Genomic DNA, 14913 nt, shown 5'->3' with positions numbered 1-14913 from the left:
GAACCAGAATTTGAACTTGATTCCAACATCCAGGTTATTTCTACTCTCACTCATTGTTACTGGAAAATTAGTAAAGTTAAAACAAACACCGCTGGGAAGTGAGTGCTTTCCCGATTTCGGTTGTCTTCACCACTGGGGAGTGCTCAGTTCATGCCACTAGCAGCCACTTCCCAGGGTCTCCTTCTTTATCTCTGGCTGCCCACCTGAGATCTGCAGGCTGTCAGGCCAGCCTCTCTCTGCTCTTCACTCTGGCGATTCTCAACTCTGACTGATGTTAGACCTTTGAGACAAAACAAAACACAATGTTCATGCCCCTATTCTAGTCCAATATAATCAGAAACTCAGGGATGGTGCCTGGGCTCACTGTTGTTTTTTAAAGCTCCCAAGTGCTTCTCATGTGCAGCCAGGATGAGACCCACCCCTCTACACCTCATTTAGTGATCTCATCCATGCCTGGCCTCAGTTACTACTATAAAAAGTATCCGGTTCAGGGGCACCTGGGTGGCTCAGTCAGTTAAGCATCCGACTCTTGATTTCAACTCAGGTCATGATCCCATGGTTCGTGAGTTTGAGTCCTTCATCAGGCTCTGCACTGACAGTGTGGAGTCTGCTTACGAGTCTCTCTTTCTCTCTGCCTCTCCCTCTCCCTGCTCACGTTCTCTCTCTTTCAAAATAAATAAACTTAAAAAAAAAAAGTTCCTGGCATATCTTAGATCTTTCTCCCAAGTTGTAGACTTTTACATACCTACTAGACATCTTTTCTGTGGCCCAGAGGCACCTGGTTAGAACCAAACCTGTTGCCTTCTTGGACTCACTCCTCTTATAGCCCTTCGCATTGTGAGGTATGGCACTAGAATTTAAGACATTGCCCAAGCCAGAAACATGGCTGGCATCCTAGACCTGTTCCTTCCCTTTACACACCTGCATCTTTCCAACCATTCTTCCTGCCAAATGTGCTGTCTTCTCTCACCTCCCCACCTAAGCAATCTGGTCTCCCTGCCTCTAGTCTCCAGACCACCTGCAATATCCCCTCTTCCTTTAAGTTACAACCTGAACTTCTTTCAAGGCATAGAGTCCTTTGTGATGTGCCCCGGCGATCTCTCCACTGGCTGCCCCAACCTTCCTCATTATACCTTGCACTCATTTCCAGATATTTGCAGTTTCTGGGAAGTATCTGAGTCTCTGGCTTCCTTGCCTTTGCATGCACAGCTCCCAGGGGAGATGACTTTAATATCCAACCTTCACCTGATCGAATCCAAGTCGGTCATCTCAGAGTGGCTGTAGTGGCCCCTTCTCTGGGAGAGCCTCGGCTACTCGTTGGTCACTCACCCAGAGCCACCTGTGCTTTTATCCTGACCCCCCCCCCCACTAGTCTCTGATAACTATCATTTCACCATCATTCCTACACACCTAGGAACTCCTTGAAGCACGGCCTGTGTCTTGTTTCTCTTTATTCTCCGCACATAAAAATACTTGTGTGTGGAACAGTGGTAAATCCAGTATTTCTATATAGGAAGAGCTTAGGGGTACCAGTCTGATTGAAAGAAGGACACCTGGGTGGCTCAGTCGGTTGAGCGTCTTGACTTCGGCTCAGGTCACGATCTCATGGTTCATGAGTTCGAGCCCTGCATCGGGCTCTGTGCTGACAGCTGACAGCCTGGAACCTGCTTCTGATTCTGTGTCTCCCTCTCTCTCTGCCCCTCCCCTGTTTCTCTCTCTCTCTCTCTCTCAAAGAATAAATAAACATTAAAAAAATTTTATAAAAAAGAAAGAAGGGTCTATGGGATTTACCCTGAAACTATATTTTCAATCAACATTTAATGTTGTTTTTATTTAGTATTTTAAGTTTTAGGTCTTAAAAGATAGTAAAGAGTTCTAAAAATTATTTCATTCATATTTCACACCAGATTGAGAAAAGCATCATTTTTGCATATTTAAGAATATTGTTTTAATCCGGGGTGGCTTGGGTGGTGGTAAATAGAGATTTAGGGAAACTACTAAAGTTTCCCCCCCCCACCAGGCTCTTAGGAAAGAAGAGAGGGAAAGGGATGTAGGGAAGAACAGGCTGAAGGATGGATGGACCATAAACTGTTTTTGAATTATGGCAGTTATTTGTGTTTTTTACTTGGCAACAACATGCTGGTAGCAGATGTTCTAGCATTAGACACACTCACATGCCTTCTGACCATCATGTTGTTGTTACCTTTCCGGTGGCTATAGTCTGTTTTCACAAGCTGAGTAAATTATCAACATCATCTTTAAAAAAAAAAAAAAGTAACTTGTTTTTCTCTTCTAAATCATAGTATCACCTACTAGATTAGATTTTATTGACCGTGTACAAAAGTGTTATGAGTAATTACAATGATTAATAATTCAGGACAGCTTTGTTGATGGTCCCCATGCTCCGGTTCTCTCTCTGCTAGTAACCTTGTTTCTGGAGTTTTGGAAGCGGCGCCAGGCAGAACTGGAGTACGAATGGGACACTGTTGAGTTACAGCAGGAGGAGCAACCCCGGCCAGAATATGAGGCCCGGTGCACTCACGTGGTGATCAACGAGATCACTCAGGTAAAGTGGACATTAGGTCGATGCACTCTAGCCTGTTTATTACAGCAGTTCTCAGCTTTGGTGGCATATTGTAATCACCTGGGTACCTTAAAAAATACTGATGCCCGGAACCCATCACTGCGTGCCCTGATGGTACTTGGTGGCCTGGGCTGTGTTCCAGGCACAGGGATTTTTTTAAAGCTTCTCTGGTGATTCTAATGTGCAGCCAAGCCAAAGAAGTATCGCTTAGAACAGTGGACATGGGAGATAAATGTGACCCTTCTTTGTTGTTACCTTTCCCGTGGCTATAGTCTGTTTTCACAAGTTGAGTAAATTATCAACATCATCTTTAAAAAAAAAAAAAAAAGTAACTTGTTTTTCCCTTTTATTTTATTTTATTTTTTTTTTAATTTTTTTTTTTTAATGTTTATTTATTTTTGAGACAGAGAGAGAGCATGAACAGGGGAGGGGCAGAGAGAGAGGGAGACACAGAATCTGAAACAGGCTCCAGGCTCTGAGCTGTCAGCACAGAGCCCGACACGGGGCTCAAACTCACGGACCGCGAGATCGTGACCTGAGCCGAAGTCAGGTGCTTAACCGACTGAGCCACCCAGGCGCCCCTTGTTTTTCTTTTAAATTGTAGTATCACCTACTAGATTAGGTTTTATTGACCTAATCTAAAGTAAAAGTGGGGGGAAAAAATTAGACCCTGACTTAAAATGTAGAAGAAAAGATGCATTGGTTTGTGTCCTTTCTTTCATTCCGGTAAAAAATGCAGGAAAGAAAAATCAGACTCCATGAGCTCATTGTATAGGGAAGGATGCATTGGATTTTGTGGTTGATTCTCAATTTTTCACATGCACCTTCATTATTACAGCCCCTTTTTCATCCTAGACCAGCCACCCTTTGTGCTGCACTAAAGCCTCAGCCACTGCTCCACCTTCTGGTTGGGACGCACGCGAGACTGTGCGGCTGTCATCCTCAAGTTGTAGAAAGACTAGAGGAAGAAGGGAAACAGTTGTTGAAGTCCAACTGTGTTTAGGCCTGTGCTAGGCATTTTATATAATTGGAAAGGTAAATTCCTTCTGCTACTGCAAAAATAAAAATAAAAATAAAACAAAGCTCTACCTCTCGGTAGAAACATTCCAAAGCCAGTGAAAGATAATTTTTGAGTCATCTGCATTAGTGCTCTTTTCCATCAACACAGAAAATTTAGAGCTGATTGTTCTTGCAGTCATCAGCATAAGGACAGTCAGTTCTGAGTACAAATAATTCTTGGAAAGAAAATACTTTTAACAAGAGCATCTGAAAATGTCCCCAAGTATAGATTTTATAAATTGAATCAGAGATTTACAGAATGCCGACACTAAAAGGGACTGGAGGGAGCAGTTCAACCTCCTCATTTCATAAATGGAAAAAAAATGAGGTTCAGTTATCAACAGAAGGTGACGTTTGTCTTTTACAACGTAACAAGCTTCCAGCGATTCCCATTTTGTATATTTCTCACTGTTTACTATGGAAGAGGATAGGGTCAAACCATGTGCTGTTGAAAGACAGCACATTCAGAAATGAAGGCAGAAACTTACATAAAATTAGATGTTGAAACACCTTTTAAATACTAGGGTAGAAAAAGCTTATAATATTGGCAACAGAAAAGGTGCTGAAGAAAGACAATTTGGTAATTTAAAATTGCCAACGAATAAGTTAAATTTCCGTTGAAACGTAGCTTGTTAAAAAATTAAAGATGAAGGTTCATTTTTCTTTATCTTTTTTCCTCATTTTACTTTCATTGCTAATGCATACTCAATTAGGCTGTAGTGTGGTAATGAAGTCTTAGGAATGAGACTGCAAATCTAAACAGCAACTTACTAGCCGAATGATCTTCAACAAATTATTTAACTTCTCTGTGCCATAGCTTCCTCTATAAAATGGGATTGATAGAGTTGCTTCCTCACATGGTTGTGGTTAGGATTAATTGAGTTAATGTGCAGAACCTACTTAGAATAGTACTGGCCTAGAGTAAATGTAAGTATTTGTGGGTACTATTATACTATAGCTACTCTTACAATCCAGGTAAATCTTGAGAAGTACTAATCTCCAGTCTTAAAAATTAAATATATTCTTATGAGTTATGGAAACTCTTAAAATTCATAGCTATGCCAAATCGACATATAAAGCTCAACCAAGAAACACATAGTAGGTACCTAGTATTTGCAGACACCCGTGGAACTCACTGTCCTGCGTGGGCTCTGTGCTGTCATTGCCACCATTTCTAGAATCTGAGACAAGCTCAGGAATGTAGTTTACAGCTTAGCGTTGTCATATAGACTCCTGAGCTGAGATCACAGCAGACAAACGGTTCATTGTTCATGCTCACATTTTCAAAAACCATTAAAAATGAGCACGTACTTGTTATGTGTATGTTTGAAATCAACAACAACAACCAAATGCAGTTATGAGTAAGGAGGCTGTTTGAAAACTAATTTTTACAAAAATTAAGCTTAGGATTTAGAGACCAATCAGGACAAAAATCATTTCACCAGAGTATACCTTTGATTGACTAAACTTTTTTTTTTTTTTTTTTTTTTTTTTTTTTTTTTTTTTTTAGGAAGAAGAGCGTGTGCCCTTCACTACCTGGGGAAAATGTATCCGTATAACTCTCTGTGCAAGTGCTGTCTTATTCTGGGTAAATCAGTCACAGACTTTTTAATATCTAATTTTAAATATCCTGGAAACTGAAGGCATACTGGAAACTGGTAGTCTGATAGAAGTGTTTCCAGAGAACCACTCAGCCACCATGTGGAACAACTCTCAATATCTATCTGCTCACAGTGGTTCTTTCAGTTCCTTCCACCTCATCTGTTTAGATCAGATCAATGGTTCTGGATTTTCCATTTTCTGGTGAAGAGACCAAATGGGAGGCATTAAGAATTCTAAAATTTTCCGACAGTAATAGCTAAAATAAAATGTCTAGGAATAGCCTTAAAAGGATAATAGGAATTATCAGAAAAAACGTAAAAACTACTGAAAGATGCAAAAGAAGACTTAAACAAATTATTGTAGATAAAAAGATAATATACCTAGATTATCAGGACTTTTGAAATTAATTTGGGGTTTATTATTAATAAAGTCATATTAGTAATATAATAATTAGTAATATATCGAGAATTTTATTGGCTCAAAAATAGCCAAATTAGAAAATAGGACATGAAGCCCAGATATGGGACCTCCTATCATTAACAATACACAAGAAGGGAGGCATTATAAATCAGTGGGATAAGTAAAGATTATTTAATAAATGGTGACGGAACACTTGTTAGCTACTTGGGAGAGAAAGATGGAAACCATACTATTAACATATATTGTAATTCCAGAAACAATCAAAAGGTAACACCATAAACTAGAAATAAATATTGGTGAATATGTAATCTCTAGATATAAAAAGACTTTCTAAACATGACAGCAATGGAAGAAGTTTCAGAGGAAAATATTTAAAGATTTCCACACATCCAGGCACCTTGGTGGCTCAGTCAGTTAAGCATCCTATTTTGGCTCAGGTCATGATCTCACGGTCCATGAGTTTGAGCCCCACATCAGGCACTGTGCCAACAGCCTGCTTCTGATTCTCTCCCTCTCTCTCTGCCTCTCTCCCACTTGCACTCGCTCTCTCTCTCTCAAATAAATAAATAAACGTTAAAAAAAAAAAAAACCCTTTAAAGATTTCCACACATCAGAAGCGTCCTAAGCTTAAAACAACAGAAGAAATTTTTGTTAACCAATAGGGCAAAGGTTTACTACATTCAATACATAAAAAGTCCAGATCACTTGTAACACCAAAGATCTCAAGAGCCAAGGAGGCAGAGAACATGAATACCCTTTCACAAAAGAAAAAACACCCTGGCAACTGTCAAGCCTCAATCCTAATTGAATCAGTGCACACTAAAATGAGATACAGTGTTTCACCTATCAGGTGATAAGGCTCAGTGTTTGTGAGGATGAAGTGCAGTCATCAGCTGCTCTCATACCTAAGCTATGAAAATTTTAAGCTGCTTCTGGCCTTCTTAGCAGTATGACAGTAAGTATCAAGAGTCAAAAATATTCATGTGCTTTAATCCACAATTCAGCATGTAAAAATTTTTAATCAGGAACTCTTTCAAAATGGTAAAAGTTAGTAAAGATTAGTTACATACAGATTTATTACAAATATATAATATATATATTTATTTATATACATTATTATCCAGTAAAATCCTGGACTGCGAATAACTTGTTCTGCAAGTGTTCCACAAGATGAGCATACATTTCTAATTTTAACTTGATAAACGAGGGATATCTTGCATTATGAGTAGAACGTGATGCCAGACATCACATGATCACAACTGAGCCAATGGTTCTTGAAATTCGCTTTGATATGCAAGTACTTTGAATTACAGGCACGTTTCTGGAACAAACTATGCTCTCAGACCAAGGTTTTACTGTGTATATATAAAATCTGAGCCAAAATACTCTACTTCTAATCCTTCATACAGTAGAATATAGTGCGGCCATAAGAAAGTATGTCCATGAAAATATTTGACGACATGTGAAAATGTTAGTTATGATAGGTTTAAGGAAAATAGATAAAATATTTTTTAATATGCAAACAGTGCATAGTTCTGAAGGAATTATGCCTGTATATAGTTAGTAGATACATTTTTCTGTTTTTTCCTTTATTTAAAAAAATTTTTTAATGTTTATTTTGAGATAGAATGAGTGTGTGGGAGGGGCAGAGAGAGAGAATCCCAAGCAGATTCCACACTGTCAGCACAGAGCCCAATGTGAGGCTCGAACTCACAAAACTGAGATCATGACCTGGGCCAACCAAGATCAAGAGTCCGGTGCTTAACCAACTGAGCCACCCAGGTGCCCCTATAGTTAGGAGTCTTTCAATTATAGGTGACAGAAAATCAATCTCCAGTTGGTATAAACAACAATGATGACAACAAAATGAACCAATAAATGGTTCCTGTAACTAAAAATCTCGGGTCTGAGGTATGACTTCCATTAAGGATAGATACTGCAGCCCAGATGACATCAAGGGCTGTGTTTTGTTCTGTCATTATTCTCTGTTCACTGGTCTCCTGGCTTGGTGGGTGTAGGCACTACCTTATAGTCTCAAAATGGCTGCAAGATTCCAGATCTCACATTCCATTCAAAACAAGATAGGTCTCTGTTAGCAGCTTCCTTTATTGACAAGCAAGCTTCTTTTTCCCATGGACACTAGCAGATCTCTCCTCACATCTCACTGAATTTTATTAAGATATTTCTCAATCCTTGAATCATTTGCTGAGGCCAATAGGATGAGACACCTATTTGCCTCAAACCAATCAGGATCTACCTGTAAACCCTAGGGGAGGAGGGGGTCAATCCAGCCCAAGCCATAGGACTGAAAATGGAGGAGAGATTATTCTCTCAAAGCACAATCTGGGTCTGCTTGTAAATCTGGGAACAGATTCAGGGCAGCAGACACAACCAGTGTCCAGTATAGAGTAATTTCAAATATTCCCTAATAAGCATATATTGAAGTTATAGCCGGAAAGATTCGTAAGGAACTTAAGAATGAAGATTCATAAGGACTTCCTTCTATGAAGAAATACTGAACCTGTCAAGTACCCTGAAGAAGTATGAAAACATGCCAAGTTTATAAAAGCTCTGAAAAGAATGAGAATTCATTTCATAAACCATGTAGGAAGCAGTGCCGTGTAGAGTTTAGTGTGACTCCAGAGTCTTGGAGTAACTCAGTTCTTTTCACTTATTAGTTGCTTAATTTGGGTCAAAGTCTTATTCTCTGTGTCTCTTTTTCTTTGTAAAAGATACAATACTACTTACCTCACAGGGCTGTTGAGGATTTTAAAAACATGTGCTGAGTTGAATAGTAAAATTAAAAATCTCAGCCGTTATAATTAATAATTTAAAAATTATTATGGAGATATTTTAATTTTTTTTAATTTTTTTTTTTTTTGAGAGAGAGCGAGAGAGAGAGAGAGAGAGAGAGAGAGAGAGAGAGGAAGAGAATCCCAAGCAGGCTCCGCACTGTCCGCACAGACCCCGATGCAGGGCTTAAACCCACGAACCGTGACATCATGACCTGTGCCAAAGTCAGGAGTCAGACGCTTAACCGACTGAGCCACCCAGGCACCCTTATGGAGATATATATTTTTTAAATATGTACCATTTAGGGGCACCTGAGTGGTTCCATTGGTTGAGCAGCCAATGTTAATTTCAACTCAGGTCATGATCCCAGGGTCATGGGATGGAGCCCCATGTCAGGCTCCGTGCTCAGAATGGAACCTGCTTGGCATTCTCTCCCTCCCTCCCTCCCTCCCTCTCTCTCTCTCTCTCTCTCTCTCTCTCTCTCTCTCTCTCTCTCTCAAAAAATAAAGTAAAATATATACACTTTAAATGGCCCGCATTTGTTGTTCTCAGAGAGGAAGACTGGGTATACCTTCTCTAATACATTTTCTTCAGCCTTGGCGAATTTTCACATATACTCACACACATAAACATGTCATTCCTTTCACAAGCATTAAACCCTAACTGTAAGAAAGGAGATAATGAGCAAAATTATTGGGGGAAATATAATGCCTTCTGTACAAACTTTAAAAGTAAGAAAAACATCTTGTTAACACTTCAGCCTCCATAACCACAGCTCACATGTAATATAGTACTTTTCGTTTGCCTGGGCTTCATGTTCTAAGTGTTTTTACCTGGAGTAATTCATTAAATCCTCACAACAGTCCTGTAAGTTAGTTCCCATTAGGATCCTTCATTACGTGGGCAAAGAAGTTGAAGTCCCAAAGGTTAAGTGATTTGCACGAGGTCCCACAACTAGAGGCATATCTGGGATTCGAATGCAGGAACCTGGTTCCAGGACCCTGCCTGTTAATCACTCCCTTTACTGCTCTCCACAGGTGAAAACCAGCCTCTCTGTGTTGCTGTAAACAACAGGGCAGGTTTTACTTGGCCCTGAAATTCACATTTTTTATAGCTTTTGTCTCTGGTAACAGTCTTCACAAGCAGTCAGACACATCGAGTACATGCTTTGGAGTAAGTCCAAGAAAGTAGATGTAGGGAAAACAGTTTAAACACGGAACCTTTAATGTGCATTACCCAGTGGCCGGAGAAAACGTGCCTAGGGAGGAAGTGACATCCTACCAACCGTGTACAAACCGTGCTTCAGACCCCCTCACTGACACTGGTCTATGCAGTCAAAAACAACAGATAAGTGAAATGAATCTTGTGCAAAAGCAGGTAGGAATAACTGCCAGTTTCAGATCTTAAGATCCAAGGGGAGACATGTGTGAAGCTTTCATCAGCAGATACCTGTGGCCATTTCCACGTTTCCTCAGGGCACCTCTGCAGGCTCCCCGTCCTGTTCAGAATCTCACCTCCTGCAGGTGACCAAGACAACAGGTAGCACCTGCTGACCCTTGAACCAGGTGATCTGTTCTCTGCTGGAAGGAAACCTATCCCCTTCATGGATTACAACTGAGCAAAAACTTGAATGCATATCCTAAAGAATATCACTTTAGGATATCCCATCACTTCACACGTGCACCTTGTCCATTTGAGCATGGGGTTAATTTTTAAGTGTAAAAACACTATTAGTGAAGTAATAGTGCTATTAGTGAAGTGCTGTCTTTATTGTGCTTCCAGATCCTATTGATCATCGCCTCAGTTATTGGGATCATTGTCTACAGGCTCTCAGTGTTCATTGTATTTTCTGCAAAACTTCCCAAGAACTTTAATGGGACAGATCCAATCCAGAAGTACCTTACTCCACAGACGGCCACGTCTATCACTGCTTCCCTCATCAGCTTTATCATCATCATGATTTTGAACACCATATATGAAAAAGTAGCAATCATGATTACTAATTTTGGTAAGGTCCTATTATAGTTTAGGTCATTTCTAAGACATTTTTGGAACCGGGTGAGAAATAGAGACTGTCTCTTTTAGGCATTTCAATTTCCATATGTTACAAATTTTAGAAAATTTCAAGTGTAAACATATTTTATCTAACCTGTGTGGGAAATGAATTATCTACAGCTTTGCATTAGTAAAAGGGACAAAGCAAAGACAATCATTATAATGTCCAAGCTCTGTGTAAACAGATCAGTGCTGAATAATATTTTCAATTACATTAGATCACGTACCCTATTGTTGAAAGTAAATAGTCTCTTTATTACAAATAAGTGGAATAGGGTCATGGTTCCAGTGGCAAATATGCTCCTTTTTTGCTGAGAGGACAAGTAATCACAGTGTTGTGTGGCTTCCCCCCATGCTGTTCATATTAATATAGCTCTGTTCTCATCAGCTCCAGCTTTTGTAATAAATGTTTCTCTCTCTCTCTGGCTTGTATCCCAGGCAGCTGCTTCCTGGCCAGAGTTAAGCGCTCCCCACATGCTGCATATGCCTGGGTCATTCTCCGAATGGTCTGCTCAGTGGTCATCTTCTGAAAATGATCAGACTGATTTAAATTCTCAACCCGGAGGATGACCTGCTTCCTCTTCCCCAAATTCTCGTAACAAGTTCCCCCTTGTTTTGTTTGTTGTTTCAACAGTCCTACCTTATTGCAATTCAGGAAGACAAGAATATCATTTAGAAGGCTGTTCAAAAATAATTTTTTGTCCACTCAGACCTGAGAGAGAACAGCCTTTGCCCATTTGAAAACATTGGGCTTGTAAATTTTAAGGAACCCTTGAAGATTTTTGCCATGTGGGATATTGCATTCTTGGGGGAGGGGGCAGACTCTTGTAACAATGTGTGAACTTAACACAGCAGCTATATTAAGGAATTTAGAACAGCTTAAATGAAAACAGTGTGAATTGTATTTTTTTTAACATGTTAACTCATGTATCAGTGTCTTCGATTAGGGTCTCAAAGCTGTTCACAATTCTAAAATCTTGCCTTTATTTAACTACAGAACTCCCAAGGACCCAGACTGATTATGAGAACAGCCTGACCATGAAGATGTTCTTATTCCAGTTTGTCAACTACTATTCTTCATGTTTCTACATCGCATTCTTTAAGGGCAAATTTGTAGGTTATCCAGGAGACCCAGTCTATTGGCTGGGAAAATACAGAAATGAAGAGGTATGAGTATAGAACTGCAATCTCTTGACCGTTTAAGCTGCTTTGTGTTTTCTCCCAGTTGCCCAGTGAAGAGTTTCTTCACCGTATGTTCTTCAGATTCTTTTTGCCTCAGCAGAATAAATATCAGAAAAAAATAAAATTAATCCTTCTCAATTTCACGTTAGACCCATCTAAAATTTAAATGAGATTTTCTTTTTAATATTCCAGTGTGACCCAGGTGGCTGTCTCCTTGAACTGACGACACAGCTGACAATAATCATGGGAGGAAAAGCAATCTGGAATAACATACAAGAGGTGTTACTTCCGTGAGTATTAAGTCGTGTAATCTTGGGGATATGATAAGGGATGGGAGAGCCCACCCATCCAAATCATTTGCCTATGTGTTCACACAGCTGGATGCCTACCTCTAAAATGGAGTAAACTCTATTTAGTAAAAGTCTCCAGACAAGATGGTCCAACCAACGGTGTGAACGTATCCAGTTTTTAATAATTATGTTTTTAAAAAACCTACTTCTCTCTGTTTAACTTAAATCTCCATCTGCTACACTTTATGCGTATTAGCCCATTGTTGGTAGCTGACTGATCCCAGTCCATGGAGAGTTGGCCTTTTTTGGGACTATGAACTATTTCCCCTCACTTCTCAGGACTTTCTCCTCCCTTTATAGGATGGTTTAAAAATCAACAGTTGTGATTTGTTGAGTTCCTAGTGTATGCCAGCCACTTGTATTAAGTGCTTTGTAGATCTCTCTCATTTAATTTTTCAAACAATTCTTATTTTTATCTCCCTTATGCAAATGAAGATTCTTTGGCTTAAAGAGGTTAAATGATTTATCCACATTTGCCTTATCCATAAGAGGCTACTGTGGGATTCAAATCCAAGATCCTAGGACTCCAAATCCATGTGCTTTCAAGAAGAGCTGTTCTCTTGTGGTCCTAAGGCACCAGGATTACATAATGTTTTAAGAGATAATCATCTAAAATGATAACCACAAATGTTTTGACTTACCGTTCTTTCCCTAAGAAATGAGAACAACAGATGTTGGTGTAGGTCACACTGTCCTTTTCAATTTTCACTGAAGCCCTATCCTGTATCAAAGCGAATAGTCCAGGGCCATCTCAATTTCTGCACATTTTCAGGGGGCTTATTATATTCATCTTTTATTGCTGCTGAACAGATTGCCACCAACTTAATGGTAATAGGACAATGAAAAAAAACCACAAAACAACACAGATTTAATATCTCACAGTTCTAGAAGTCACGAGTCTGACAGGGGTTTCAGTGGGCTAAAGTCAAGGTATTACCAGGGATGTGTTCCTTTCACAAGCCTCTAGGATGGATCTGTTTCTTTGCCTTTTCCAGCTTCTAGGTGTTGTCCACATTCCTTGGCTTAGGGCTTCTTTTCTCATCTCAAAGCCAGAAATATTGCGTGTCTCTGACTCTTCTGTAATCCCATCCCCCTCCCTCTCTCTTCCACCTTTATTGGCCCTGGTGATTACATTGGGTCCACCTGCATGATCCAGGAAACTATAAAAGTCCACTCATTTGCAACCTTAATTCCTCCTTGCCATGTGACTTTAACATATCCATATGTTGTGGGGAGTAGGACGTGGACATTTGGGGAGGGGGGTACATTTTTCTGCATATCACACTTAACCTTTTCAAGATAATTTCTGACTCTGAGTTTCTGTGCTCACAAAACTTTTCATCTCCTTTCTGTGTCGCCTTCCACATCTGTACTTTTTGCTCATGCCAACCCAAAGGCAGAGTGTGGTCCCTCTCCTCAGTGTCCTCTAAAACCACTCACACAAGCAGTCTTTACTAACATTTGGGACACGGAGGCAGAAAAACAACTTTATTTTGAAATAAAAAACCTCCATCTTTTAAAAGTCTTTCACCTCACTATATAACGATTTTGTGTGTGTGTGTGTGTGTGTGTGTGTGTGTGTGTGTGTGTGTGTGTGTGTGAGAGAGAGAGAGAGAGAGAGAGAGAGAGAGAGAGAATGAAAGCGAGCACACGAGTAGGGGAGGGGCAGAGGGAGAGAGAGAATCCCAAGCAGGCTCCGTGCTGAGCATTGAGCCCGACTCGGGGCTTGATCCCATAACCGTGATGAGATCATGACTGGAGCTGAAGTCAAGGGTCAGCCGCTCAGCCGCTCAACCGCTCAACCAACCAAGCCACCCAGGCGCCCCAGGCTTTGTAGGCTTCAGGCTCTGCTGCCTGTCTTTCCCCCACCACAGACAACTTCCCTCTCTTTCTTTCTCTTCCCTCCCCTAACTTCTCCTCTCTGTTCCCCATTACCAAGTTCCTGTTCTTTCTCTTTGCAGAACCGTTAACCTCTTTTTTTCTTTTCTTTCTGTATTTGTAGAGCAGGAACCTTTAGGTATCAATGTGTCCTTCTAGATTTCTTCACCAGGCTCATCCTCCACCTTCAATGTAAAGTATCAGGGTCTGTCTTTAAACAGACACCCCCCTTTCCCACCCTAGCTCTCCCTTCTCCCCTCTCCCCCCTCATAAAAAAAGGGATTCTGGTCTTAGCTATAAAATTACTATTTTGGAGCCTTACAACTCAGTAAACAACCTTACCTTCACCGAGTTCATATTCAGATTTTTCCAAATGAGTAAAAGTAGGCCATGCACAAATATTGGGTTTATATATGAGAATAAATATATCAAATAGAGGAAAGGCTTAACTCAGATTATTAAAAAGCATTTTTCTGAAGGAAGTAGGCTAATTATTTAACACTAAATTTTGGTGACTAATTGGTTGTCAGTGAGCTATTTTCTGATTTCAAAACCATAGTGGGTGGGTGGCAGCGGGGGTTGGGGGGGGGAGTAGATTTCTTAAACTGGTACTAAGAAATTGGTATGAAATGAAACTTATTCACATGAAATATTTAAAAATAAAGGATGTATTATGTATCCGTGGTCTGTTTATACCTGCACTTCAAGTGCGACTACTGTCGCACATTATCGCGACCTGAACTTTTCATTTGGATATTTCTACTCCTGGCCTAAAATACTTAAGGGCAGTGTGTTTTGAGTTATCTTTCCCTTGTCTGAAAACTGGGAATGCTAGATGTTAGCACTTGAGAGAGCAACAGGGGCTCTTCTCATCTCTGCTTCTTTGCGTCTGGCTGCCAGCTTCCTTCTTTCTTTCTTCACACAAAGTGAAAGATCTATCAGTTATCCCTGCTACCCACAACTACCCTCACCCCCAGAATACACAGGGAT

At 40.1% G+C, this 14913-nt stretch overlaps 1 protein-coding gene across 2 annotated transcripts in view; it reads left to right on the top strand.

Moving 5' to 3' along the window:
- Positions 1-14913, top strand: part of ANO6 (anoctamin 6) — a 194880-nt gene that overhangs the window by 153760 nt on the left and 26207 nt on the right. For both annotated transcript variants that reach the window (XM_019419111.2, XM_019419112.2), the window contains 5 exons: positions 2424-2566; positions 5154-5231; positions 10241-10466; positions 11511-11680; positions 11888-11985. In XM_019419111.2, coding sequence (XP_019274656.2) covers positions 2424-2566; positions 5154-5231; positions 10241-10466; positions 11511-11680; positions 11888-11985 — 715 coding nt within the window. The remainder of the gene's footprint in view (positions 1-2423; positions 2567-5153; positions 5232-10240; positions 10467-11510; positions 11681-11887; positions 11986-14913) is intronic.

Source organism: Panthera pardus, unplaced genomic scaffold (assembly GCF_024362965.1).
Source record: "Panthera pardus isolate Hobbes unplaced genomic scaffold, ASM2436296v1 HiC_scaffold_6, whole genome shotgun sequence".
Classification (NCBI taxonomy): Eukaryota; Metazoa; Chordata; class Mammalia; order Carnivora; family Felidae; genus Panthera; species Panthera pardus.
The sequence above is the reverse complement of the archived record's forward strand: the minus strand, read 5'-3'. Positions and strand labels throughout refer to the sequence as shown.